The sequence below is a fragment of the Lissotriton helveticus genome, chromosome 7 (assembly GCF_964261635.1).
Source record: "Lissotriton helveticus chromosome 7, aLisHel1.1, whole genome shotgun sequence".
In the NCBI taxonomy this organism is placed as follows: Eukaryota; Metazoa; Chordata; class Amphibia; order Caudata; family Salamandridae; genus Lissotriton; species Lissotriton helveticus.
In genome coordinates this window covers 1,846,844,031-1,846,870,121 of record NC_136068.1, presented here as the reverse complement: position 1 = coordinate 1,846,870,121, position 26,091 = coordinate 1,846,844,031, and the positions used below count along the sequence as shown (strand labels likewise).

General features: G+C 50.7%; 2 protein-coding genes across 5 annotated transcripts in view; one reads left to right on the top strand and one right to left on the bottom strand.

The window, feature by feature from the left end:
• LOC144769740 (C-type lectin domain family 2 member E-like) overlaps positions 1 to 4,815 on the bottom strand; it is a 221,397-nt gene extending 216,582 nt beyond the window's left edge. Inside the window, exon 1 of the mRNA XM_078653920.1 lies at positions 4,576 to 4,815. Coding sequence (XP_078510046.1) covers positions 4,576 to 4,815 — 240 coding nt within the window. The remainder of the gene's footprint in view (positions 1 to 4,575) is intronic.
• An 18,333-nt stretch (positions 4,816 to 23,148) lies between these two features.
• LOC144770829 (uncharacterized) overlaps positions 23,149 to 26,091 on the top strand; it is a 210,048-nt gene continuing 207,105 nt past the window's right edge. For all 4 annotated transcript variants that reach the window (XM_078655607.1, XM_078655606.1, XM_078655605.1 and 1 more), the window contains exon 1: positions 23,149 to 24,632. In XM_078655607.1, coding sequence (XP_078511733.1) covers positions 23,351 to 24,632 — 1,282 coding nt within the window. In that variant the 5' untranslated portion in view covers positions 23,149 to 23,350. The remainder of the gene's footprint in view (positions 24,633 to 26,091) is intronic.

Sequence of the window (26,091 nt, the reverse complement as noted above, 5' to 3'; positions counted from 1 at the left end):
AAGGCTCAACTCTATCACCAGATCTATTCAACTTATATGTAGAACCTCTTACGGAGATTCTCCAAAAATCACGGATATCCTATCACATGTATGCAGACGACACGCAAATATACATAAAGATCACCTCCCGTGATGACGTCGACCGAATGAATGACACACTAAAGAAAGCGTTGCAATGGTTAACAAATAACCATCTGAAACTAAATGCCCACAAAACAGAATTCCTGCTAATCTCACCAAAAAGGAGCCAACCGGAGGTAAAGGAATGGGTGAAATTGGTGACTGCGCTAAACTGCACTCCGACCCTAGTTAACTCAGCTAAATCACTGGGAATCACGTTAGATGAGAACCTCGACATGAAAGCCCACATTAACTCAATGGCCAAGAGTGCCCGCTTCCATTTGAACTATCTAAGAAAACTAAAACCCTTTATCTCTGAGGCAGATCTAAAACTGGCCACCCAATCGCTAGTTATCTCAAGGATTGAATATGGTTGTACCACGTTAGCTGGCCTACCCAAGACATCCATAGCACCACTAAAAGCCTGTCTCAACGCAGCGGCAAGACTCATCACGGGAACGAAGAAATTCGATCATATATCGCCCCACCTGAAAGCCCTAAACTGGCTACCGTATGAGGCCAGAATTCAAATGAAAATGGCCTGTATTACCCACAAAGCGGTTCACTACAACATGCCTAGATACCTAGCCAAGAAAATTAAACTTTCGGGAGGCAACAGACCAAGCAGAAGCGCTAATGAGCTGCTATTGCGGCCGCCCTTCTTCCGTAAGAAAAGGACCTATGATCGAGCCTTCTCCGGAGCTGCACCCAGAGTCTGGAATTCACTCCCTCCAAACATCAGGAAGATTCAAAGTACGGTAACTTTCAAACGGGAACTAAAGAGCCACTTGATGAGTAAATACCCCACGTAGAGAAAACTACAGACTATTGATTGATTTGAACATTTAGTCCAAAGAGGGGATACTCATCATGAATAATTTGAAATTCAATATCAAATAAATGAAAGACTCCCGTCCAAGCCTTGGCTACGCCCTGTACTGCTACCTCATATATTTGGGAGCTTATACACTGTATCTCACAGCTCAAACTATATAACCTCTACCTCACTTTATTATATTTATGACTACTATGACAAGCTAAACCTATGCAACTCTTAACGGCTAATTATATAAATATTTGTATTGATAATGTTATGTAACCCTACTTCAGCGAGCTTGAAGATATGACTATGACACAAGCTGAGACTAACGCACCTCTCAATGCCTTTTATCTAGTCACCTTGTACCATACCGTTTCTACCTCACAACTGTTTGTTGTTATAATTGGTGTGATAATTGTCACTTCTGTAATCTTTTTATGTTCAGCGCTCTGATACCCACGGGTCTTGTTCGCGCTATACAAAACTCTATAAATAAATAAATAAATAAATAAACAGAGGCACGTCTAGTTTGACACCTTCCACCCCGGTCGCCTTCAGAACCCCTTCTTAGAAGCCTCCATGGCTGCACATAAAAAAACAATCACAGTTTAAACTTCTGTTTTGTCACAAATCTCTCTATGCAAATGGACCACTGTCTTTACAGAAAAAACTGAAATGCTATCTTGGGTCTTGCAGGAAACTTTTGTTATACCAGAGCCGCATTTGCACCGTCAAAAATGGGGGTAGGTCATTCTCTTACATAGACACTCAATACTGGAGCCAGCTTGCAATAAAACTTCGTGTCAACACTGACCACAGACAGTTTAAAAAAGCTCTTAAAACATGGATTTTTAGCCGCGCTATTAGTTCTTAACTCAGAATAACCCAACATGTAGTCAAAACCTTCTGATTTGTAGCACCTAATAAGTAACAATAATAATAATAAGAATACTGATGTTAATTTGCATTGGGGTAACAGAGTTATTGGGTTGCATGATCCTTCAACCATACCACCGAACTCCACTGGACCGACGACTGCTGCATCCACTTCACCTTTAAGCAACCCACCACGCACCATCACACCCAACAGATGCCTCACAGCTGCTGGAGCAAAGTCACCGAAGACCAGGTAACCACCACCCTCGCCCAGAGCCCACCCGCCGACCATACCGACCCTGGCACCGCCGCCCGCAACCTCAGACAGTGGATCAACGACTGCGCCAACATTCTCGCCCTGATCAAGAAACCCTCCAACAATCATACCAACAAGAAAGCCAGCTGGTTCACTGAAGACCTCCGGGCCTCCAAGCAAACCTGCCGAAATCTGGAGAAGATCTGGCACAGTGAACGAACACCGGACAGCCACGCCGCCCACAAGAAAGCCACCCGCAGACACCATCACCTCATCAGATCCACCAAAAAGGCCTCCTTCAAAGACCGCCTAGACAACAACGCGCACAACAGCAAAGAGCTCTTCAACATCGTGAAGGAGCTCTCCAACCCCAGCTCCAACACCAACGACGTCCCACCCTTGCAAGACATGTGCGACTCGCTGGCCACCTTCTTCCACCGCAAGATCACAGACATTCACGACAGTTTCAACGCCACGACCACCCCGACAACCACTGAGACCTCCGCCCCCACGACCACCATCCGCACCAACCGCCTGCTCTACTGGACCAACATCAACGACGATGACACCATCAAGATCATGAACACCATCAACTCTGGATCTCCGTCAGATCCATGCCCACACCACATCTTCAACAAAGCCAGCACATCCATCGCACCCCATCTCCGGAAAGTCATCAACACCTCCTTCGAGACAGCAACCTTCCCGGAGAGCTGGAAGCATGACGAGATCAACGCCTTACTCAAGAAACCCATCTCCCTGTTCCCGTTCCCGGCAAAGGTCATCGAAAAGACCATCAACGAACAACTGACCCGCTACCTCAAGGAGAACAACTTCCTGGACCATTCCCAGTCCGGGTTCCGCAGCAACCACAGCACCGAGACTGCCCTCATTGCCGCCACCGACGACATCAAGTCCCTGCTGGACAACGGAGAAACGGCGGCCCTCATCCTCCTGGACCTGTCAGCCGCATTCGGCACGGTCTGTCACCACACACTACGAACACGCCTGCACAACGCTGGGATCCAAGAGAAGGCCCTAGACTGGACCACCTCCTTCCTCTCCGGCAGAACACAGAGCGTCCGCCTTCCCCCCTTCCGCTCCGAAGCCACCGAGATCATCTGCGGCGTACCCCAGGGCTCATCCCTAAGCCCAACCTTGTTTAACATCTACATGGCACCGCTCGCCCACGTCGCCCGTCGGCACAACCTCAACATCCTCTCTTACGCCGATGACACCCAGCTGATACTCTCCCTCACCAAGGACCCCACACCACCAAAACCAACCTTCACGAAGGAATGAAGGCCGTTGCTGAATGGATGAGGAACAGCCGACTGAAGCTGAACTCGGACAAGACGGAGGTCCTCATCCTCGCATCCAACCCTTCGGCCTCGGATGACTCCTGGTGGCCGACCGCACTGGGAACCGCTCCAACACCCACTGACCACGCACGCAACCTAGGGGTCATCCTCGACTTCACCCTCTCCATGACTAAACAGGTCAACGCCGTCTCCTCCTCCTGTTTCAACACCCTCCGCATGCTCCGTAGGATCTACAAGTGGATCCCTACTGAAACGAGAAGAACAGTCACCCAGGCCCTTGTCAGAAGCAGGTTGGACTACGGAAACGCCCTCTACGCAGGAGCCTCGGCCAAACTCCTGAGACGGCTCCAACGCATCCAAAACGCCTCTGCACGCCCGATCCTCAACATCCCTTGCCACAGCCACATCACACCCCACCTGAGAGACCTACACTGGCTCCCGGTCAACAAGAGGATAACCTTCAAGCTCCTCACCCACACACGCAAGGCACTCCACAACACTGGACCAACGTACCTCAACAGACAACTCAGCTTCTACACCCCCACCCGCCAGCCCCGCTCCGCCGACCTCGCCCTCGCTCCAGTCCCCTGCTTCCGAAGAGCGACCTCAGGCGGCAGATCGTTCTCCCACCTCGCCGCCAAGACGTGGAACACCCTACAAATCCACATACGGCAGACCCAAGACCTGCTGACCTTCAGAAAACTCCTCATGACCAGGCTTTTCGAGCAGTAGCAGCATTTCCCCCCCCCCCCCCCCCCCCAGTGCCTTGAGACCCTCCCGGGTGAGTAGTGCGCTTTACAAATGATATGATTGATTGATTGATTGGCCCGTCTGAACTTCTTCAGGAAGTTTGGATTTCTTGTTATCCTATATTGCTATAGTATGGTTTTGAGCTTGGTGAATTTAAATCTCATTACAATCTGTAAATTGGTTTTCAATAATTGGTCCTCATTGGGTAACCAACTGTAGACACCCTATTTCTCTCACCCCTCATTGCGATGAGCAAGGTCCATTGGAGGACTGACCTCACGGGTTTATGAGAAACACCCAGCCTATAATTGAAGTAAAAAGAATTGGGCCCAGGTAAAACGCTGATTAGAACTTGAGGCAGACAATTCAGGGGTAATATACACAAGAGACTTTAAGAAACACACTGAACGGCGCAGTTTCACAGCTCTTACCAGTTCGTCTTGGGTGTCAATCAGTGCCAGGGTGGAGTTCAGTGCAGCGCACGAGTTTCCGCCCCCAGTCCAGTTTCCGTAGCCTTCAGAGAAACTGTAACACTTGTTCTGGTACCAGATCCAGTCATTGTCACAAGGGGGCAGCACTGCACCGTCCTTTCCAGTGCTGCTTTGTACACCTTTGTTCAGGATCTGCTCCTCAGTGCGCTGGTTACTCTTTAAAACTGTTAAAGCAAACATTAAGCTAAAATATCTGGAGCCTCAACTTGAATGAGTTCTTACAAGATGGCCACAATACAGCAAGCTCCTATGGAGAGAGGATGTGGCCTAACTGCTAGAGCAGTCGACCTCTAAACTGGTGGAACCAGCTCGAGTCTCGGTAGGGCCGCTCAACATCCGGTGATTCTGGGCAAATTACAGAATCTTCCCTTGTCTAACAAAATTAATGTGTCTATCTGTGAGGCAACTGGTGCTCGTCTAAAAGTACTCGGATGCCTTCGGATCGAGTTCGTGCTACATGAAATAAAAATAAATAAATAAAAAGCTTTGCTGAAGAGCATGTGACTGACAAGTGTTTGGACTGTCTGGAAGAAAGAGCCTTGCTCCTCGCAGTGGTGGTGGGTGTTGTGTTGTGCTAATTACCCATGCCGAGACTGGTAAGTGTTCAGTATATTCTTTATTCCTTAGGTTGCCTCGTGCCCACATGCACGTCCGTTCCCTCTGCCCTCGTCCAGTGTAATGCACGCCCCACTTCCTGACCGGAAGTGGTGTCCGGTCTCTATCCCCTCCCCTCGGTCCGAGTGCAGGGTCCTGGGGCCCCTGACCTCAGCTCACATTTCCCCCCTTGTCACGAAAGAATGTGAAGATAGAGAGGCAGAGAGAGTTATTTGTGTATTGTGTTGAAACGATAGGGGAAAGAGAAAGATAGAGAAAGAGAGAGAGATAGATATGGAAATCAAAAAGAACGGAGAGCGTGTGGTCATCCCCATTGCTAAATTTCTTCAATCAGTCTTTTTGTCCCTTTTCTCTCTCTTTTTGTACAAATCTCTTCCTCTTCTTTTTGTGATTCCTCTTCTTGTCCTTCACTCTTGTCCATCCATCTTCCTTCTTTGTCTGTTGCTCTGTTTCTCTCTTGTGCTCCTGTGTTCTCTGCCACAGCGTCCTCTCCGTCTTCATTGATGGTCTTCACTCCTTTGAAGTGAGAACTGTTTCTTGCTATTCGGTATGGGCCTGTCTCCACCATGATCATTGGCCCCTTGACCTCCATTACTATTAGCTGGTCCTTGTGAATGGACTGTCAGACTTTCTCCGTTGCCGCTGACGCACTATCACTTGGTCTCCCTGCTTGAGGTGCACTGTTGTGGCATGTCCCCTGGCGTCTGCTTATGTTTTCATCATTTCTTTTGCCTCCTGGTCCCTGACAGCAATGCTGCTGTGTTCTGATGACCTCTTCGCTTCCAACTGTGGTAGCCGTGTTCTGCTTGTCCTTCCCAGCACTAACTCATGTGGAGCTGTGGGGGGTGTTTCTATAGTCTTGTAATACTTGACAGAGCACCTGTCCTATAGAGATCTGTGCCAGCTTTGCTCTTTGGACAGCATTCTTGATGTTGCCCATGAACCTCTCCACCATACCATTCGCTTATGGCCACAGAGGCGTTATCTTCCTGTGATGAATGGCTAGGTGGGTGAAGGTGAATTTTTTTAACTCCTCCCCTGAGAATGGAGGGCCGTTGTCTGTCTTTTTTGTCTGGTGATCCCCAGGCTGCAAATATGTCATCTAGTACTGGCAGTGTTGCAGTGGCTGATGTCGAGGAGACGTGGTGTACCATGGGAAATCTCGAGTATTTATCAATGATCACGAGCAAGTAGTTGCCTGTGTCTATCAGCCCATAGTAGTCTGCCGCCAACGTTGTCAATACTGCCTTTGGAAGTTCAGACATTTGTGGTGGTTCCAGCTTCGCTGGCTGTCCTGTTGTTTGACAGATGTGACAGCTCATAATGGTGTCGAGACCAGGGAACCGTACCTTCTTCCGTAGCATCTTCTTTGTCTCGACTATGCGTCTGTGCAACTCGTGTGCCAAACTGACAGTCCGTCGGCGTAGCCCTCTTGGCATTAATATCCTTGTTCCTCGCATTAGTATGCCATTTTCAGTCTCTGATAGTTTGTGATGTATCTTTTTGAATGCTATCATGTCCTCCTTGTTGACTCCGTCCCCCAGTGTTCAATTGTTGTTGATGTGTCTCCATCTTAGCTGTCTTGTTGTTGCTTTCACCGCTTGCATTGTGTCATCCTTTTCTGTCTCCTGATCTAGCTCAGCCAGTATTATCGGCACCAGCGTGTTCTGTCTTAGTACGAAGTTGAGATATTCTTCTGCCATTGTGGTCTTTTCTGGTGCCTGTGGTAAGGGATGTCGAGACATGTAGTCAGCAGAGTTGTGCTTTTTGCCCGGCTTGTGCACTATCTTAAAATGCGAGGCGGCATCTTTGCATTCGGATTGCCATATATTACCCCCAGGTCTGTTATGTCCTCGTCCCATTCATTAACCTATTGGAGATAACCATCTCTCAACAGAAAAAAAGAGCAGAGGCATGCCGGTACCCTAATACTGCCCCTTCCCACCGGGAGTACATAAGCAGTACTTACCCAGCATCCCGTCTGTTCTTTTTTTCTGTCTGTCGACAGAAAGGTGGTGTGCTGATACTGCTCCTGCTGGGCTGGTGTGGCTGGGCTTCACTTCCCCCCCTCGCCCGGCTACCTGGCTGTGCAGGTGTGGGGTTTTCCGTGGGCTTTCTCCTTGCCTGCTGGGCTTGCTGTGAGTCTGTCCCTGTTGGAGCCGGTATCTTGCTTGGCCTCCCGGTTCTTTGCGTCTGGGGATTGGTCTCCCGGGTTTCTTCCGGGTTGCTTGTGTCTCTTCCTGAGCCTGGCCGGGTGGATGTGCTTCTCTTCCTGTGTTCATGCCGGTCTCTGGTGTCCTGGCCGTTGGGGTGGGGGGCCTTGTCCTGGAGTTGCCCCCCTACCCCGCTCCGGGTGAGTCCCGCTTGCCGGATTTTTTCTTTTTCCCCCGGTGTGTCACGGCTTGGGGATGTTTTGGCTGGCTGACCTTCTGGAGAATGCCGTGCTGTGCTGCAGAGACTCCTGGAGCTGCTGGGGTTTGAACCCGGGACCTCCTTCATGCGTAACATACGTTCTCCCTCACTTCCTCTGCAAGTGTCCTTTTCGGGGTTGAATTGCTGGTTGTGTTTTTGGTGGGTGGCTGCGTGTTCCTCTGTACCCGGTGGCGGCCTTGTTGTTCCTGTTGGCCCCGCTCCGGTTGTTTTTCACCGGCGCGCCTGGTACACGTTTTGCGTGTTCTGGCTGTCTTCCTGCCAATTACCCTGGCTCCGGAGCGGGTTGATGTTGCTCTCCATGCTGTCGCTGGGCACTGTTGACTGAGGCCGGATATGCCTTCCGACGATGATGTGTTCCATGTGGTTTTCCTCACAGGTGGCCTGCTGGGCCTGTGGGTCCTCCTGGTCTCCGTCCCCGCTGTGCTGGTTGTTTCTGGCATATGCTGCCCTGGTTCACCTTGGTTTAGGGGGCTGTGTTTCCTCTGTGTGTTCCTGTCCGGGCTCCTTTCCTCCTCCTCTGGGCTGACCTGCTGCATCGCTCTCGCGGGGAGGGGGCTGCGTTGGTGGCTGTGCCTGCTGCTGGGTCACTTGGAGGTGCCTGGTTCTGCTTTCGGCGTGCTTCGGGGTTCTTTTTCTCCCCGTTCCCCTGTCTTGTGGGATGCTGGTTAATGGCGCCACTGTGTCGGTGGCTTGTGTGGGGTTTTCCTGCCGCTGCCTCTTCCTCTTCTCAGGCTCCTCTTCTCTGCGTACCGGGGGCAGAGGAGTCTCCCGCTGTGATGCTGCTTATGCTCGCCCCTGCTCCTTGCTTCACACGGCTGGCCTCTGGGTCGGGGTGCGGGACTGTTTCTGGGTTTGTTGCTCTTTTGACTGCTCTGCCCCTCAGTTGCGTTTTGGTTTTGGCGCTGGCTTCCTTCGCCTGGGATTGCGGGTAAGTTTCCCTTCTGTGGTGCCACCTACCTGTGCTCTTCTGCCTTGGTCTGCGAGGTGGGTGTTTCTGTCCCAAGGCTTCTCCGTTTGGTTTGCTGCCTTCGGCTGGTGCCCTGCTCCTGGCCACTCGTGCTCCTGCATTATCTTTCAGGCCCTGTTGTGGGGGGGTTCTCCTCTCCCTGGCTTTCGTTGGCTGCTTCTCTCTGTTGTTGGCCTTTGCGCTTTCTGTTTGGTGGCCTGCCTCGGATTGGCATGGGTTCCTGTCGCCTCTGAGGGGGCTGGTTCCCTTCTTTTCCTGGCTCTGTCTGTGCTTGCTCCTGGGGCTCCCAAGTGTTGTTAGGGTCTCCCTGCCTGCTTGCTTCTGCATTGCCCTCTGCTGCTCTTGTGTCGGGGTCGCCTCTTGCTTCCTCGGCGGTGGCCTGTTGGGGTTGCGCTTCGGTTCCCCCTTCTTCAGTTTCCTCTCTGGCGCCCTGCCCCCAGCTGGTGGTGGGTTGGTGTTCCAGCTCCTTGGGGGGCTGCATGGGGGTGGGACCTGTTGGCACCCCTGGGGTCCTGTTTGCCTGCCGTGGGTTTTTCCCGCTTTTCTTTCAGTCCCACTGCATCCCTACTTATCGGGGTGTCACTGGTGTCGTGGCCTGGCCTTGGTTGTGCTGCTTCCGCACTTTTTTTGAGTAGCCTTGCCTCCACTGCGAGCTGGCTGTTGTGTTGTGGCCTATGCTCCACTTGTGTTGCTGGTTGTGCGCCTCCGCTTCCTGGCTTCGGTGTGGTTGGTCGGAGTTTGGGGCGCGGGGGATCCTGGTTTCTGGCTTTCTTCCTCCTGTCCATCGGGTTTCGCCTGGTCCCTCTTGCGGCTTCTTGGAGTTGTTCCTGGTGCTCTCTGGGGCACTCTGCCTGCGCCTGGGTTGTTTGTGCTGCCTTGGATGTGGCTGTTCTGTTCTCCTGTTCTGTTCCCATGCTGTCCCGGGGCCTTCTGTGTGCTTGGTTGCTTCTGGGGTCTGGCGGCTTCTGTTCTTGTTTGCTCCTGCCCTTGCTCTCCTAGTGCTTGCCTTTGGCTTGCTTCTGGTGTTTCCTGCCTGCCCCTCCTGGTTCTGCCTGTGTTCCTGCCTGGTTTATTCCCGGTTGGGGCCTCCTGGGGATGCTTGGTGCGGCTTCTCTGGCTGGGGTTGCTGGGCACCTTCTCTTCTTTTCCGTGGCCCTCCCACCGCCCCCCAACACCCGGTTTGTGTTTCCGGTGGCGGTTCGCCTTTTGGACCCGGGGGTTTGTGCCGCTGCTGTTTGTGCCTGGCTGTCTTTTGCTGCTGCCATGTCCTTGGTGGGCGCCTGATTCCCCTCTTCTGTTCTGCAGTTCTCCCGGTTGGTGGCCTATGCCCATGCTCCCGTTCTGCGCCTACTTTCCTCTGCTCTCAGTTGTTGTGCATGGTAGGGCCGGTTTGGTACCTGCTTGGCTGCCTGGGATGCTGAGTGCTGTTGGCTCTTGGGTCCGTCTGCTCTCTGGTGTGTTTGTTCCCTGTGGGGTTCTGGTATCGTCTGGTTCCTGTGCTGGGTGCCTGGCTGGGTGTCTGCTGGGGCTTTTCGGCTCCTGCATGTTGTTCTTCTTTTTGGGATCTGCGTTCTTGCCTGGGATATCTTTTGTGTCCTGGCGGGGCGCTCTGCAGTTGCGGCCACGTCCTGGGGGGTCCTTTGGGGCCTTCTCCTGCTGGGGGTTCTCTTCCCGGTCTTGTTTCACCTGGGTTGGGGCCTTTGTTGGGTCTTGTGGCTCTGGGTCTGCCAGCTTCCTACTGGTTCTGGTTGTCCTCGGGCTGTGCCTCCTGGGCTTCCTGGCTGTTTCGGCCTGCTCTGTGGGGTGTTTTGCTGGGCCTTTCCTGGTTTTGGTGTCCTGGTTCACTTCTGCCCCCCTTGTTTCTCTGGGCTTTGTTCCCGGTGTGGGAAAGTTTGGGTGCCCCCCCTCTCTCTGGTTGGGGTGCGGTTTCATGGTGCTCTTGCCTCGTGGGGTCCTCCCTCCTGCCGCCGGATTGTCTGGGGTCTCCTGATGCCTGGCCCTCTGCCTTCTCTGCTTTGTCCGGCTTCCGCTTTGGCTGCTTTCTCTGTTTCTTTCCAGCCTTCTGTGTGGTCCGGCGGTGGTGTGCTGGGGGTTCCCTGTTCCTCCCTGCCCTTTTGCTATGGCCTGGGCGCAGCATGGGCTCCTTCCGGGGTTTGGTTGGGCCTGCGGGTCTTCCTGCGCGGTCAGGTTGCTTGGCTCTGGTCCTGGCTTCCTGGTTCCTTTGGAGTTTGTTGCCCTGGTTTGTGCTGTTTGCTGGGCTTCTCTCCGGCTTTGCTTGAGTCGGGCCACGTGGGCTTTTGGTCTGGGTGCTGTGCGCCCTGTGGCTGTTTTTTCGGCTGCTCCTGTCCTTGCTGCTTGCTTGGCCTGGGTGTGGGGTGCCTGTACGGTCCTCTGCCGTGTTAGCACCTGTTTTTTTCTGCCCTCTGTGCCTGGTGTGGGGGCTGATGGGTGTTCCCTGTTTCTCTGGACTGCTTTGTTTCCCTCCCTTTTGGGATTGGGGGTTTTCTGGGGGTTGTGGCCGGTGGCTCTGTCCCCACCCTTGTTGGGCTTGTTCATTGTGGGTTTCCGGTCTTGTTGGCCTCTCCTTTGTTGGTGGGTTTTCGGCTGGTGCTTCTGGGGGTGTCTCAGGCCTGTGGTCTTTGGGTTGTCCTCCTCTTCCCCTGCTGTTCTGGGTTTGGTGGCCTTCCTGATTTGGTTGGTGGCCTCCTTCCCTGTGGGATTGTTTTGGCCTCCTAGGATTTTCGGCATTTTTTCCTCTTCCCTGTCTTTTCCATGTGTTTGGGTATCGCTCCTGTTCGGCTCTTGCTTCAGTCTCTCTGGGGCCGTGTCGTTCGGTTTGGTGGGGTGGGCCGGTTTCTGGCCTGTGCTTCCTCGTCCCTTGTTGGTCCGTGTCTTTGTGGCTGGAGTGTCTTCCCGTTGGTTCTGGGCTGGGCAGCCTTGTCTTTTGGGTTGCTTGGCCGTGTTCTTTGGGTCTTGATTCTGGTTGCCCTGTCTCTGGTTTCTCTGGTTGGCGGCCTCCTTGTTGAGGCCCTGGCCTTCTGCTTTTTGGTTTCTTTCTCCGGTCCTTGTTTTGGCCCTGCTGTCCTGTTCTGGCTTACGGACCAGTTGTTTCCTGCGGTTCCCTTTTCCTCCTTCTCGGAGCTCCCTTGGTTTGCTGCTTTTGTTGTGGTTTCCTGGGTGTGCTTGTGGGTGCGGAAGGACGGGTTTCTGCTTTGGTATTCTCTAAGTTAATGAATAGGACGAGGACATAAGGGACCTGGGGGTAATGTTCTATTACTTACCAGTAATCTTCATTACCCCAGTTCCCGTTGTCCTCATCCCATTCATGCGCCCCTCCGTCCCTCCCGGGCGGGCGGCCTTCCTGTCTGGGCTTGGTTGTTCAGACGGGATGCTGGGTAAGTACTGCTTATGTACTCCCAATGGGAGGGGCAGTAATAGGGTCCCAGCATGCCTCTGCTCTTTTTTTCTGTCAGGAGATGGTCATCTCCAATAAGTTAATGAGTGGGACGAGGACAACGAGACCTAGGGTAATGAAGATTACCGGTAAGTAATAGAACATTGTCACCAGAGCCTGATGATCAGTGAAGATGGTAAATGGTTTTCCGTAAATGAACATGTGATAGTGTTCACACGCCCTGACTACTGTTAAGCTCACCTTTTCAGGTTGGGAGTATGCTCTTTCAACGTCGGACAGACTTTGCTGCAATTTTTCTTGGCGAGTCTCTCACTGGCTGGCGTAGTGCTATGATTACCCCTAGTCCTACTGGGCTGGCGTCTACGGTCAGCTCAGTGCATAGCAGCAGATCAGAGTAGGCAAGGTGACCTACGGCCATCACGGCCAGTCTGATGGCTTCAAATGCCCAGCCACACTCATGTGACCAGCTGAACTTCGGACCCTGCTTTGTTAGGTGCCGCAGTGGCGTGCTCACGGTAGCAAAGTCTTTTATGTAGCGTGCACAGTAACTATCAAGACCCAGAAATGACCTCACTTCTGCAACATCTATTGAAGGGTTTGCCTTGTTTAATGTCTCTACCTTGCTGGGGACTGGCCTTATTCCTTTTTTAGAGAAGATATGCCCAAAGAACACCAGTTCACTTCTTCACAACTCGCATCTATCAGCGTTTAATGTTAGTCCTGCTTGTTCCAGCTGCAGGCATACTTCACGTAGGGCATTGTCATGTGCTTCATCGGACCGACCAAACACCAGGATGTCGTCACTGTAGTTCTTTACCGGTCTTATTACCTGCCTTATTGTTTCTTGAAATATCTACGCAGCTGATGATATGCTGAAACTCAGTCGCTTGTAGCGGAACAGGCCCCTGTGCGTGGAGAACTTGGTGATATCTCGATGGCTCATCGAGCTCCAGTTGATGGTACCCTTTGCACAGGTCCAGCTTCGAGAATTGGCATGCTCCAGTGAGACAGCTTATCATGTTGTTTAGGTGTGGCTCAGGGTGTTGTTCTCTTTCAATGGCTGTGTTTGGTATACTCATGTCCACGCATATGCAGATCTTTGGGGTGATCTTGTAGCGGAACAGGCCCATGTGCGTGGAGAACTTGGTGATATCTCGATGGCTCATCGAGCTCCAGTTGATGGTACCCTTTGCACAGGTCCAGCTTCGAGAATTGGCATGCTCCAGTGAGACAGCTTATCATGTTGTTTAGGTGTGGCTCAGGGTGTTGTTCTCTTTCAATGGCTGTGTTTGGTATACTCATGTCCACGCATATGCAGATCTTTGGGGTGATCTTTTCTGGAACTGCCACTATGGGAGACACCCAGGTAGTCGGCCCTTCTGCAGGCTCAATGATGTCCTGTGCCAGCAGACTCTATATTTCCTCATCAACCTGAGATTGTAGGTGTATAGGCACTCGTCGGTGATGCTGCGCCATAGGTCTGACTGCCTTCTTGATGTACAATGTTATTTGTTTCCCTTTTAGCCTCCCTAAGCCTTGTAGTATGTCTGGATGTTCTTGTAGAATGTTTTGTTTCTATGACATGTGGTACGCCATGGCTAGGAGGCCCATTACCTGTGCCGTGACATTGCTCAGTAGGCATGGTGCCGGGATGTCTCCCCGTAGCACATGTATCTCTTCTCTGCATGACCGGTCCTTGTACATTAGTGTTTCTATGAACTTCCCCATGTTTTCCACCGGCTTCTTCGAGGCCCCAGTGAAAACATCAACGGTCGATGGTGATAGCGGCGGTCTTATATTCATCTTCTCGTACTCCGACGTACACATGATGTTGCACGTGGCCCCACTATCAAGTACGAAGTGTGTACTGTGGCATCCTACTTCAATGTCCACTGTTGCTGTTTTCTTTATTTGGTGCTTCTCCACAGCGTTGATGTGCTCTTGCCTTCGTTCTTCCTTGGGTGTATCTGACATCAAATATATTCGTTCCACCATTTCTGACGCGACTGTTCCTCCCGATTCACCTGAGAAGCTGCGATTTGCTGTCTTCATGTGCCTGACATGCCTGCTTGTTACTGCTTGCGGTCTTGCAGGTCTTCCCCGCTCATTTTTAAACTGTCTACTCATGCAGGCACTCGCAAAGTGATTGTCTATGTTACACTTTCTGCATTTCTGGCCCATTGCCGGGCAAGCGCTGATATGTTGGAAGTCAAGTACGCACCGGTAGCACGTTCTTTCTTGTCTCTTCGTTGGCGGTGTGCTGTCCTTTTTCTTGCTGTTTCCCATAGGCGATTCTCTTGTTCTGCCCTTCTATCTTTGCCCTGATCCATCTCTTTGGCGTGTGTTGTTGCTTTTGCTTCTGCTCGAGCCATTGTCAGTATTTTCAACAGCGTTGTTGGTTCCTTCAGAATACGTGCGCGGAACTCCACGGACTGGCAACCTTCGATGATGAGCAGTCGTATCGCTTGTTCATTTCGTACTAGTCAAACTCGCAATACGGTACTAGCTTTCGCAGTCTTGTTGAGACATTGTCTAGGGACTCGTCTGCTCATTGACACGCAGTGTTGAATGTGTATCTCTCGAAGTCGATGTGTCTTTGCGGGTCGAACTTCTCTGTGAGACAATGTATCAGTCCCTTGTACGCCGCTGTTTTGTCGCTAGGGAATGTTGTGAGCGGGTCTTCTACATCATCACCTGCGAGATTCAAGAAGAGTTCAACATGTTTGGCCTCTGCGATTTCTGTGCTGTGCATGTAGCGCTCAAATTGCCGAATTCAGTGTTCCTACCTGATGCCAGACTGGGGTTTCGATATGCTGAATGGTAGTGGTCGGCGAAATGTTGCCTGTGCATTGGGTTTGTCCCTTTCGTTGGCCATTGTTCTTCCTTTCCCTTCTTTCCTTTGTAATGCTGTGTGCCTTCTTTCTTTTTCTAACTGCAATTTTTCTTTAGTTCTTTATTGTCAAGTTTTTGCTGGCTTTTTCTTGATGCCTGTCTTCAAAATGGCTGCCTGGCCCTCTTTAGCCTCTCATTAGCCTGACTCAAAAATGGCCGCAGGTACTTTGGTGGGCGAGATTTGCTATCTATTGCATTGCCTGACTTCAAAATGGCTGCTGGAACTTTCTCAGCTCTTCATTGGCTGTCCCGTCTGACTTCAAGATGGCCGTCAAGCTCTCGCAAGATTTCCAGTTGAATCTCAACGCGGGACGCTCAGGCTCTCGTTTAGTCGGCAGACGGCTTTTCTTTTCATGATCGGACGCCTAATTTGCACTTCCCTCACCCCACTCTTTGTGTGGCCGGTGTGGGCTCCCGATGTCGCCGTGGATGCCGTACATGGACCAGGGTGGGCTCCAAGCTCTGTTTCTGTCGCGATCGGGTGGGCTCCTGGTTTTGCGTCTTCACTTCTTTGGGGCCCGACGGACCAGGGTAGGCTTCTGGTTTTCATCTTCTTCTGTTCTCCCAAAGTCGACAGGACCACAGTCTGCACACAAAGACACACTTCCTTTGCATCCCTACTCTCAAGACAGAAAGGCGAGATGCTCCAGGGATGACACTCAGGACACAAGTGAATGCTGACATTGGGTTAAAAGGGTCAGGAAACAAGGACACGTGCGAGTGTATCGTGAACTGTTACACACACCATATCATGTGATCTGCTTTTGTTAAACAAGCATTGGCAAAGCCAATAGGTCTTGCCCATATAATAGCTATTGACTTTCCCAGGGTGATTTTAGCCATGTTGTACACCAGGGAGGCTGCTGTTCAGCAAAGTTAGTGGCATAGAGGATAGTGGAGTACAGTGGCAGAGTGCAGTGGCTTGGCAGAGTGGAGTGGCATAAAGTGGCATGGCATAGAGTGGATTGACATAGCATGGCATAGAGTGGAGTGGCGTAGAGGGGCAGGCGTGGCATAGAAGGACGTGGTGTGGCATAATGTAGCATGTTGTAGTGGGGCGTAGCATAGAGTGGCCTGGATTGAAGTAGAGTTTCCTAGAGTGGGGTAAAGTGTCAGGTGGTGGGCATAGAGTGGATAGGCAGAGTGGAGTAAAATGTTGTGTAATTGGTAGAGTGGAGTGGTGTAGTGTGGCGTAGTGTACACTGGAGTAAAGTGTCAGAGTGGGGTGGGATAGCGTACAGTGGACTAAAATGACATGGAGTATCGTAGGGTGGCGTAGAGTGGAATTGAGTAAAGTGTCGTAGAGGGGAGTGATGTATAGTCTGAATGTAGGGACGGAGTATACTGAAGGGGCACAGAGTGAAGTAAAGTGTCATACAGTGGGGTGGCAGAGATTAGTCTGGAGTAAAGTGTCAGAGTGGGGTGGGATAGCGTACAGTGGACTAAAGTGGCATGGAGTGTCATAGGGTGGCATAGAGTAGAGTGTCGTAGAGTGAAGTGGTGTACAGTGGAGTATAGTGGAAGTGGAATGGGCGTAAAGTGGATGGACACAGAGTGGAGTGAAGTGTCATACAGTGGAGTGGCATAGATTAGTCTAAAGTAAAGTGTCAGAGTGGCAAGGTATATCATAGATTGGCGTAGAGCAGGGGTACTCATAGTGCGGCCCGCGGGCCGGTGGCGGCCCGGCAAGCCTTCCTGGGCGGCCCGCGGACCTTGCAGACACATGTGTTAAAAAAAAAAATCAATAGTGTTCACAATCACAGCCGCAGCAGCGCGGACTCAGACTCTGCTCTGTGGGGGCCGGGGGATTCCAGTATTGTCAGAGGGGAGCTACAGGGGCCTAGGAGGTGAAATTCAACAAAGCCTCATTAACATCTAAATGTGTGTGTGCTTGAGCTGAGGAACCTGTTGCTGCCCGGGCTAAGGGCTCACACACACACACACACACAGGTGAGAGGGAGGGAGGGAAACGGAGAGAGTGGGAGGGAGACACAGAGGGTGGGAGGGAGACACAGACGGAGGGAGGGAGACACAGAGGGAGGGAGGGAGACAGAGAGGGAGGGAGGGAGACAGAGGGAGGGAGACACAGAGGGAGGGAGGGAGGGAGACACCGAGGGAGGGAGGGAGGGAGGGAGACACAGAGGGAGGGAGGGAAACAGAGTGGGAGACAGGGAGGGAGGGAGACACAGAGGGAGACAGGGAGGGACACACAGAGAGAGAGTGGCAGACAGGGAGGGAGACACAGAGGGAGACACAGAGGTAGAGTGGGACACAGGGAAGGAGAGACCGATGGAGAGTGGGAGACAGGGAGGGAGACAGAGAGGGAGAGTGGGAGACAGGAGGGAGACACAGAGGGAGACACAGAGGGAGAGTGGGAGACAGGGAGAGCGACACGGAGGGAGGGAGACACAGACGGAGCGAGGGAGACACAGAGGGAGGGAGGGAGACACAAAGGGAGGGAGGGAGACACAGAGGGAGGGAAGGAAACAGAGAGTGGGAGACAGGGAGGGAGACACAGAGGGAGGGAGGGAGACAGAGGGAGACAGGGAGGAAGACACAGAGAGAGAGTGGGAGACAGGGAGGGAGACACAGAGGGAAACACAGAGGTAGAGTGGGACACAGGGAGGGAGACACAGAGGGAGGGAGGGAGGGAGGGAGACACAGAGGGCTCAATTTCCTCGGACCTGTTAATTCTCGCCTCGGTGCCTATTCTAATCACGGGCCCCATGCTGCAACTCTGGGCAATAGCTTGCTTAGCCTCTACACCGGCCCCAACAGCGCTAAGGATGCCTGGCTTCACCCTGGGGGTGCCCAGGAGTGGACACTTCACAGGGAAAGCCAGGAGGGGTTCCACAGCGGTATGAGTATCAGTGCCAGGAAACCGCATAGGCGACACCGCAAGGTGACCGTCTGGTGACAGTGCGCTCTATAAGTACCATGACATTTACATTTACATTTACAGAGGGAGGAAGGGAGGGAGACACAGAGGGAGAGTTGGAAACAGAGTGGGAGACAGGGAGGGAGGGAGGGAGACACAGAGGGAGACAGGGAGGGAGAGTGGGAGACAGGGATGGGGACACAGAGAGAGTGTGGGAGACAGGGAGGGAGACACAGAGGGAGACACAGAGGTAGAGTGGGACACAGGGAGGGAGAGACCGAGGGAGAGTGGGAGACAGGGAGGGAGACACAGAGAGAGAGTGGGAGACAGGGAGGGAGACAGGGAGGGAGACACAGAGGGAGAGTGGGAGACAGGGAGGGAGACACAGAGGGAGAGTGGGAGAGAGGGCGGGAGACACACAGGGAGGGTGGGAGACACAGAGAGGGAGGGAGACACAGAGGGAGGCACAGAGGGAGGGAGGCACAGAGGGAGGGAGACACAGAGGGAGGGATGGAGGGAGACAGGGAGGGAGGGAGACACAGGGAGGGAGACGCAGAGGGAGGGACACGCAGAGGGAGGGAGAGAGAGGGAAGGAGACACAGGGAGAGAGAGGGAGGGAGACACAGAGGGAGAGAGAGGGAGGGTGAGAGAGGGAGAGAGAAAGAGGGAGAGAGAGAAAGATGTGTGTATGCTGGGTCTGGTAGCTCAGCGGAAGAAGGCGTCCGCTGCAGGGACTTGTGTTTAACCTCATGATCACATTTTTTTTTTGCTTTCGCCCCGCCCCCTCCCCCTCTGACCCCGCCCCCACCGGTACGGCCCTCGGCCGCAAACCACACTGTAAATTTGGCCCCCGAGAGAAAGTTTGTGAGTACCCATGGCATAGAGTGTCGCAAAGTGAAGTATAGTGGAGTGGCGTAGAGTGGAGTACAGTGAAGCTGCAGACTGGACTGTGGCTGAGTGGAGCAGAATGTCGTAAAGAGCCAGAGTCGAGTGGTGTATAGTTGAGTGGAGTGACCATTACATTTCCACCCAGTTGTTCTCATAAAACTATGCGATGTGCAACAGTAATGTGTGAAAATGGTATCACCTAGTGACCTAATTTGTTTTGATCGTATTAAAATACCTGTTTCCATCACACTACCGAATTACAAAAAATAAAGTGCTTCATTTGTGCTTTTCTAACTCTGAAATCTTACACGGGTCATTAATAGACACTGAAATTGTGTTCAAGATTGTCACTTAAATCCTCTCACTTTGAAGTCAACTAAAGAAAAGTAATTTGACTTCTATCTTTGAATGCAGAGCAAACGTTACAAGATAAGAATAAAGTTTAAAGTGAGGACTTGTGGTAGAATACAAGGAGCATTGGTGAACATGCTTTGCTCCACGGGAGGGGCGAAGACATGCTGGACATTATAAAACAAATATAGCCAGCAAATAGAAAGCGATACAAATCTGAGTAACAAACCACAAAGCCAATGGTAAGCATTGGTTGGAAAGCATTGCTTGGAAAGCTTTCAAAATACAAGAAGTATATTTGCAAGCAGACAGCTGAGCTGCCTGGTAGGCTTCGATCAAATGAACAAGCAATGGCAGTAGGTTTGACGTTTTGTACGGTGTGTTATTTTGACCAATGCTTGTTTCTGCTCTGATGTTTTTTTTTTTAATGAGATCCGGCCACCCTATTTAGAGTACTGCTATTTATTTTAGCAGATTTCGGACCAGTAGACCTACTTTATCTTAGTCCTGGCTATTTCTTTGCCATATATTAAAACCTATTTTTTACATATGTTCTAGGCTTTAGATGCATGCCAGAACATAAACCGATATATTTGTTAATCCTTCCAGATAAATACATGAGATAAAAACGAATATGTGTGGAAACAAATAGAATGATTCACAAAAATAAACCATTGAATCAACAAATACAATAAATCTTAGTATTCAAAAGTGCAAAAGTTACATTACACCTACAATTTGTCAAAGTTCATATTTTATAGGAACTCTCTTTTAGCACCTATTTTACTGACTTTTTTAGAGTTCCTAAACCCTGCTCTGAGGCATGGTCGCAGACTAAACGATCTAATTATTGGATTATACAAACATTAAAACATACGTCAATGCTTTGTGTGCTATTATAGCGTCCACTAGTCAGACACTTCCACCAGCGCTCGTTCACCAGAGTTAAGGGGATGATCACAGACTCCAGAAGAATCCCTCATGCATTATTATGAAGGCGGAAGGACTCACCCAAGCTGCCAATTGAAAACGGTCAGACTGCCTTATGAGAGGAGGAATGATACCGTTTCAAGCCAATGGATGAAGGTTCCAGAGCAAAACGAGCTAAGCAGGAGGCTGACCCAAAGCCCCTTAAAAGTATAGACCACAATAGGTGTGCTTTAAATGCACCAGTGATATATGGATCAATATAAATAAAACAAGCTACTGGTGTATGAAATTAGAAAGATTTGTTTGCACAAGATCTAAAAACTCTCATTCTTATGTGTATGCTACTGCAAACACCTGGACCCTGAGCCGACATTAGTTATGACTAGACTTTATGAAACACAGTGATCGTGTACAAACAGTGAATCTGTGCCTGCACTCTGATAAACCAAACAGATTACCAAGGGTAGTTATGTTTTTTAGATACTGAAATAGATTAACTGAGGAAATGGCTGTGAAGGTACAGAAATGCACCTTACTTTTTTTTACATCTTAGCTTAGTCAGATTTGTAGACATCCTATGCGTGCACCTGTTCTAGTAGTTTGTAATATATTGTTAGGATTTGAATTAATTGCAACAATAAACAGTATTCACTCTTTACCGGTGAGTGTGTGTAATTATGAAGTATCCGTAGAACTGCCACCGTGGCAGCCGTGACACGGTCGCTACCATTGTTCAGAACCAAATACTGCTTGGAAAACAATGGCCCTTGTGACCTGGCCGAAGGAGGACATGAAAGAGCTGAGAGTGGATCGTAATAAATTCAAAGCTGTTCCAAACAGGGGCCCTAAAAATACGTTTGGCACAGGGCCCTCAAAATCCCTACGATATCCCTGGTAGAAACGAAGAATTAAACATCGTGAGGATGGATTTTCAGTGTTTTTTTTATCTCAGTGGACGGGGTTGGAACTGATCATAATAAAGGAAGGGCTTCTTTGGACTTTGCGAACAGTACATTGCTATGTTTTGATCTGGCGGTGCATATATTTTTACGTATCGGAATTTTGAGGAATAGTTAACATTCTCGTCAGACACCGGATTTGCCTCAGACAGAACAGCGCCCTCTGTATTCTTTTAAATGGGTGGGGGTGGGGGCGGCGTGTGCTGTACGATTAAATACCATGTTCAACAAATTGCATACAGTGGGATTCCTTTAAATACTTACAAATAGTGTATATGAGCGTTGTTTATTATACATGTGCATTTCACAAAACGAAAGCGCGTCAATTAGGGGGAAACTAAAGAGACAGCAACTCACCTCCGATGCCCACAATGAGACCTAAAACGGTGAACAAAAAAGCTCCTGCCAGCAACCGGAATTTGGTTCTTCCGTTACAAACACTTTTCCAGCAGACAAGCCAACTCCCGTGATCTACAAAAGAATGCAACGAAAAAAGCCTGAATAGTTTTTAGTCAATGGTTGTGTTTAACCTATTTATTGCAAATACGTATATTTTACTGTGCAGAGTAGTTAGATCTTCGACAACAGAAACCAAAGACATAAGTTGTCATGGTGTGATTTAAAATACACAGACGAGGATACTTCTGAAACATTCAAGGTGCTGTGTCACAAAATTGTATCGAAGGGGGACAGATTTTGGCCCGGTACTCCGTCCTTTTATTCTACTCTTGAGCGCTTGAAGCTAAACGTTGCGTGCCTAGTTAAAGGGCCCGGTTGTCGCCAATAAACCATAATTGAACAATTGATTATAATGTGCGAGTTTCACGTGAGACGCGCTCAAGTATTTAATGCAATAATTCATATTACTCCGTGTATTTTACATGTGCACAAATATTGTTCCATTTTGTTTACTACAGTCACTTAGTATACATCAAATAACTATTTTATTTATGCGTTTTCAAAAAATACTTTACCCGAAAGTGTTAGAGCGCTTTACAATAGAGCCAAGTACATTACATAAGGACTTTAGAGTACATGGATTACACATAAAATATGACGCAAATACCGCAGTTTAAACACCGGAAAATGTTACAAAGGTCTGTCCGAAAGATAACGTGTATATATAGTCTGCCAGTGTTTCTGGGAAGTGAGCAGAAAGAGTATTGGAGACAAACGAGCGCAAAGAATATAGACATAGCATAATATTCTATAGCATTTAAGCATTATGATCTCGACTTGTTGGAAAATACTTTCGAATAAGGTCGTCCTAAATGTAACACGTAGCGAGTCATTGATAAAATGATATTTCCAATATACTGTGACTTGTGCTACATGTTAACGTGGAGAAGGCTCCTGACGGGGCCGGTCGGGCTCGCGGTGCACTCCGGGTGGGGGACACGTGCAGCGCGGCCTGCGACCCCCACAGACCGCACCCATTGGCGGCCCTGTGACACTGCACCCGATCCAGACCCACGCGAGGACAGCTCTAGGCCCACCGACAGGAACATCAGTAGGAGCACACCACGGGGGGGATAGATCTCGGGGGAGGGGGGGGCACTTACTGCAGCGCGAGGCTCGCTCTTCAGTCCTGTGGGTTCCCTCAGGGGGCTCGAGACCCTCGGGTGCCACTAGGAGAGGGTGGTTTGCCTCCTTTTTCCTTCTCGCAGGGTCAAGGCCCTCATGCCCAGCTGAGACAGGCTGGGAGGCCTCATGGTCCCCTCTCTCGGGTTCAGGGGCCCCGCCCCCGCCCCCCCCTAGGAGAGGAGGCAGGTGGTCCCGCCTGGTGGGGTCTTCTCCCGATGCCGTGTTTATGCTGAAACATGTCACTGGGGACTTTGCCTCACTTGAGTGCTCCGCGCTCTCTCTCATCCCCTCTTTGCCCCCTGTGCCGCGCGCGCTGTCTCCTCTCTGCTCCGCGCGCTCTCTCCTCCTATCCGCGCGCGCTCGGCTCTCCTTCGAATGCTTCTTGGTACCCCGAAGCTGCCTCTTTCCAATGGCAGCGCTGGGTGTGTCCGCGGCTCCTCGCATCTGTATCTGCAGCCAGGTGGCTGTCAGCCAATCAGAGCCCGCGCCGCCTCATGCTTGACAGAAGTGCGCTCGCAGCTCAGTAACTGTGAAACCGTCGAACCGTTGAGGGGAGCGCCGGGCAGAGAGAGAGTGAGAGCGGAGAGAGACCGCCGGGCAGACAGAGAGGGAGCGCAGAGGAGAGTGCGCCAAGGTAGAGAGGAGAGAAAAGTAGAGAGCGAGCAGGGCGGAGAAGCAGGACGCAGAGTACAAGAGAGAGTTCGGCGTGAGGAGAGAGTGCGCGGTATAGGAAGGAGGGAAGGTAAGGTGTTTGGAGAGGAGTGCGCGCGGAGAGGAAAGTACGCGGACAGACGAGAGGAAGCATGGACACGAGAGAGGGCTGGGCAGAGATGAGAGCAGACACCGTCCCTCCGCGATTTTGCTTTGAATTCGAACGCCCGTTTGAAAGTACAGATGTAGGATTATATGAAGATTCAGGATTGTACCGCATGCGTGAGAGTGGATATTACGCGGAGCGCGAAGAGAGCGCTGTGGCCCCGAAGTGTCTCTGGACCTCTTGGAGTCAGTGCGAGGAGTGGGACGCCTCATTAATCCTGGGGATGGGGGGCTTTGGCTCTGTTTACTCGGCGAGGCTGCGGTCCGTCCGCCCACGCCTGTTCGCACAGTTGACGTACGACGAGCTCTTAACAGAAAAGCGGACTCAGGGAGACCCGCCTGAAACCGTCCGGCGCCTCTTGACCCGAGTTACAGAGGCCTTGACAGCTGCAGAGCAGACTCTCCAGAGTCCAGGCGCCGAGGGTCACACGTCCGAGGCCTCCCAGCGCATCCTGACGGGAGCCCTGCAGCTGGCGAGCGCCGCGCACGGCCGCGCCTCGAGTCTGTGCGGAGCAAGCATGGGGCACGGGGCGCCCCACGAGTACGCCCGCATCCTCTTGGTGACCCTCGCAGGGCACTTGAGCAAAGCGGCCTCCTTGGTGGGATCCTACCGTGAAAGCAAGGAGCGGGCAGCAGAGCCCGTGGGGCAGGATGAGGCGGCTCGGGCCTCCCAGCGCCTCTCGAGGGAACTCGAAGCGCTCTTGGTTTCAATGAAATCTCTCCTGAGGATTTGGGATGGGGCCGCCCAGGGGCTCGAGGACCACCAGGGAGAGCCCCCGAGTTCAAGCCCTGTGTCCGTGGGGCAGGGAGGGGGCACGACGAGCCAGGGAGGCGACACCGCAGGACAGGGCGGAGACGCCGAGGGGCAGGTAGGAGACATCGGGGGGCAGGTAGGAGACATCGGGGGTCAGGCAGGAGACATCGAGGGGCAGGGAGAAGACGCATGGGGGCAGACAGAAGACGCCGGGGGGCAGGCAGGAGACGCTGGGGATGCCTTCCACCCACTCTTGATGCCACTTGCAAAGTTCGAGAGCAAAGCACAATACACTGTCCTGACGGTTCAGAATCTAACTGGGAAACAGAAATATCCCCCGGGGTGCGCCATGGACCTCTTCAGATCACTCGCAGAGCACCTGAAGGAAGCGGCGTTCTCACTGTATTCTTACCTTGTAACCAAGGGATGGGGCGAAAAGTCTGTGACCGGCCAGCTGCCTCTCCTGGCGGGATCCGGTGGAGAAAAGCAAATGGATCCAGAGTCACTCTCCTGTGGTAAGTGCCCCGACCCCCATAGGATCTACCCCAGCCCGTACTGTGCGTCCAGGGGGGGCTGTGGTGAGCGCCTACTGGTGTGTGTGTTGGGGAGGGGGGGCGCTGAGCTGTTGGCACTCGGGCGGGTGCAGTGACACAGGGCATTTGGTGGGTGGGCACACAAGTTAGTTATAGGAAGCTCTGCACATATACTCACACCAGTGAGTGTACTAACTGAGTGAGTGAAGAGCGGACCCCACCTTCTGGAGGAGGGCTTTACACTTTCACATGTAGCCCAAGTCACATTAATTTAGAAATGCATCAATGACTCGTTACAATTAGAATGACAATATTTGAACTAAAGTGATCACATGTGTCAAGCTATACCAGTAAAAAAAAGTCACCAAACCACCACAAAATTGCCAATACTAATATCATTCATCATGTTCTTTCAACAATCACACATGGCACTCATAGTGATTGAAAGAACATTAATTGGACTGATTTATTTCATTTGATATTCGATTTTACTTTTTCAAAAAGAATGTTTAGTAATACATTATTATCCTAACCCAACATTTAATGGACCAAACAAAGACAATATATATAATTTTACAATGACACAAACATTATAATACAAAATTCTCTATGTACATCTTATTTCAAAATTAGACCAGGTCCTGAGGATAATCCCCCCCAAAAATATTGGGTTTGAAACGCGTAGACCAAACAAGTATTTATAATAAATAAGTGGTGTCAGGCTTACAAATAATGCACTATTGATCAACTTATGGACTTTTGCCTTGAATACCGTAGTGTTTGGCCAACACTCTCTGGGATAGGTCCCATTCTCTCTGAATTGTGTGATCCTTCTAAACTTTCTTTCGGGTTTTTTCCAATCTTTTTTCGTTTTTCTTTGTTGAGGTAACTTGAGCATTTTGAAATTAGATGTACATAGAGAATTGTGTGTTGTAACATAATGTTTGTGTCATTGTAAAATTGTATACATTGTCTTTGGTCCATTGAATGTTGGGTTAGGATAATAATGTAATACTAAATATACTTTTTGAAAAAGAAAAAAGAAAAATCCAATATCAAAAGAAATAAATCATTCCAAATTAATTTTGTTTCAATCACTATGAGTGTCACATGTGATTGCTGAAAGAACGTGATGAATGATATCAGTATTGGCATTTTTGTGGTGGTTTGGAGTATAGATTGGTCTAGACTTACTGATTAAGGGCCCGGACCCTTTATTGATTGCCAGTAAAAAAAAAAAGTGCCATATATTGTAATAGTCTTTATATAGACCATGCTGCTCCTGACGAGGCAAATCCACAAAAACCGCAATCAGTCAAGTGGTGCGTAGGGTATAGAGCGATCAACACAACAGTCAGTGATCAGCACACAGGAAGAACCATCAGGTGGGATATACAAATACTAGTGTTAGCTTCTTTATCTTTAGCATTTTATGTATTCT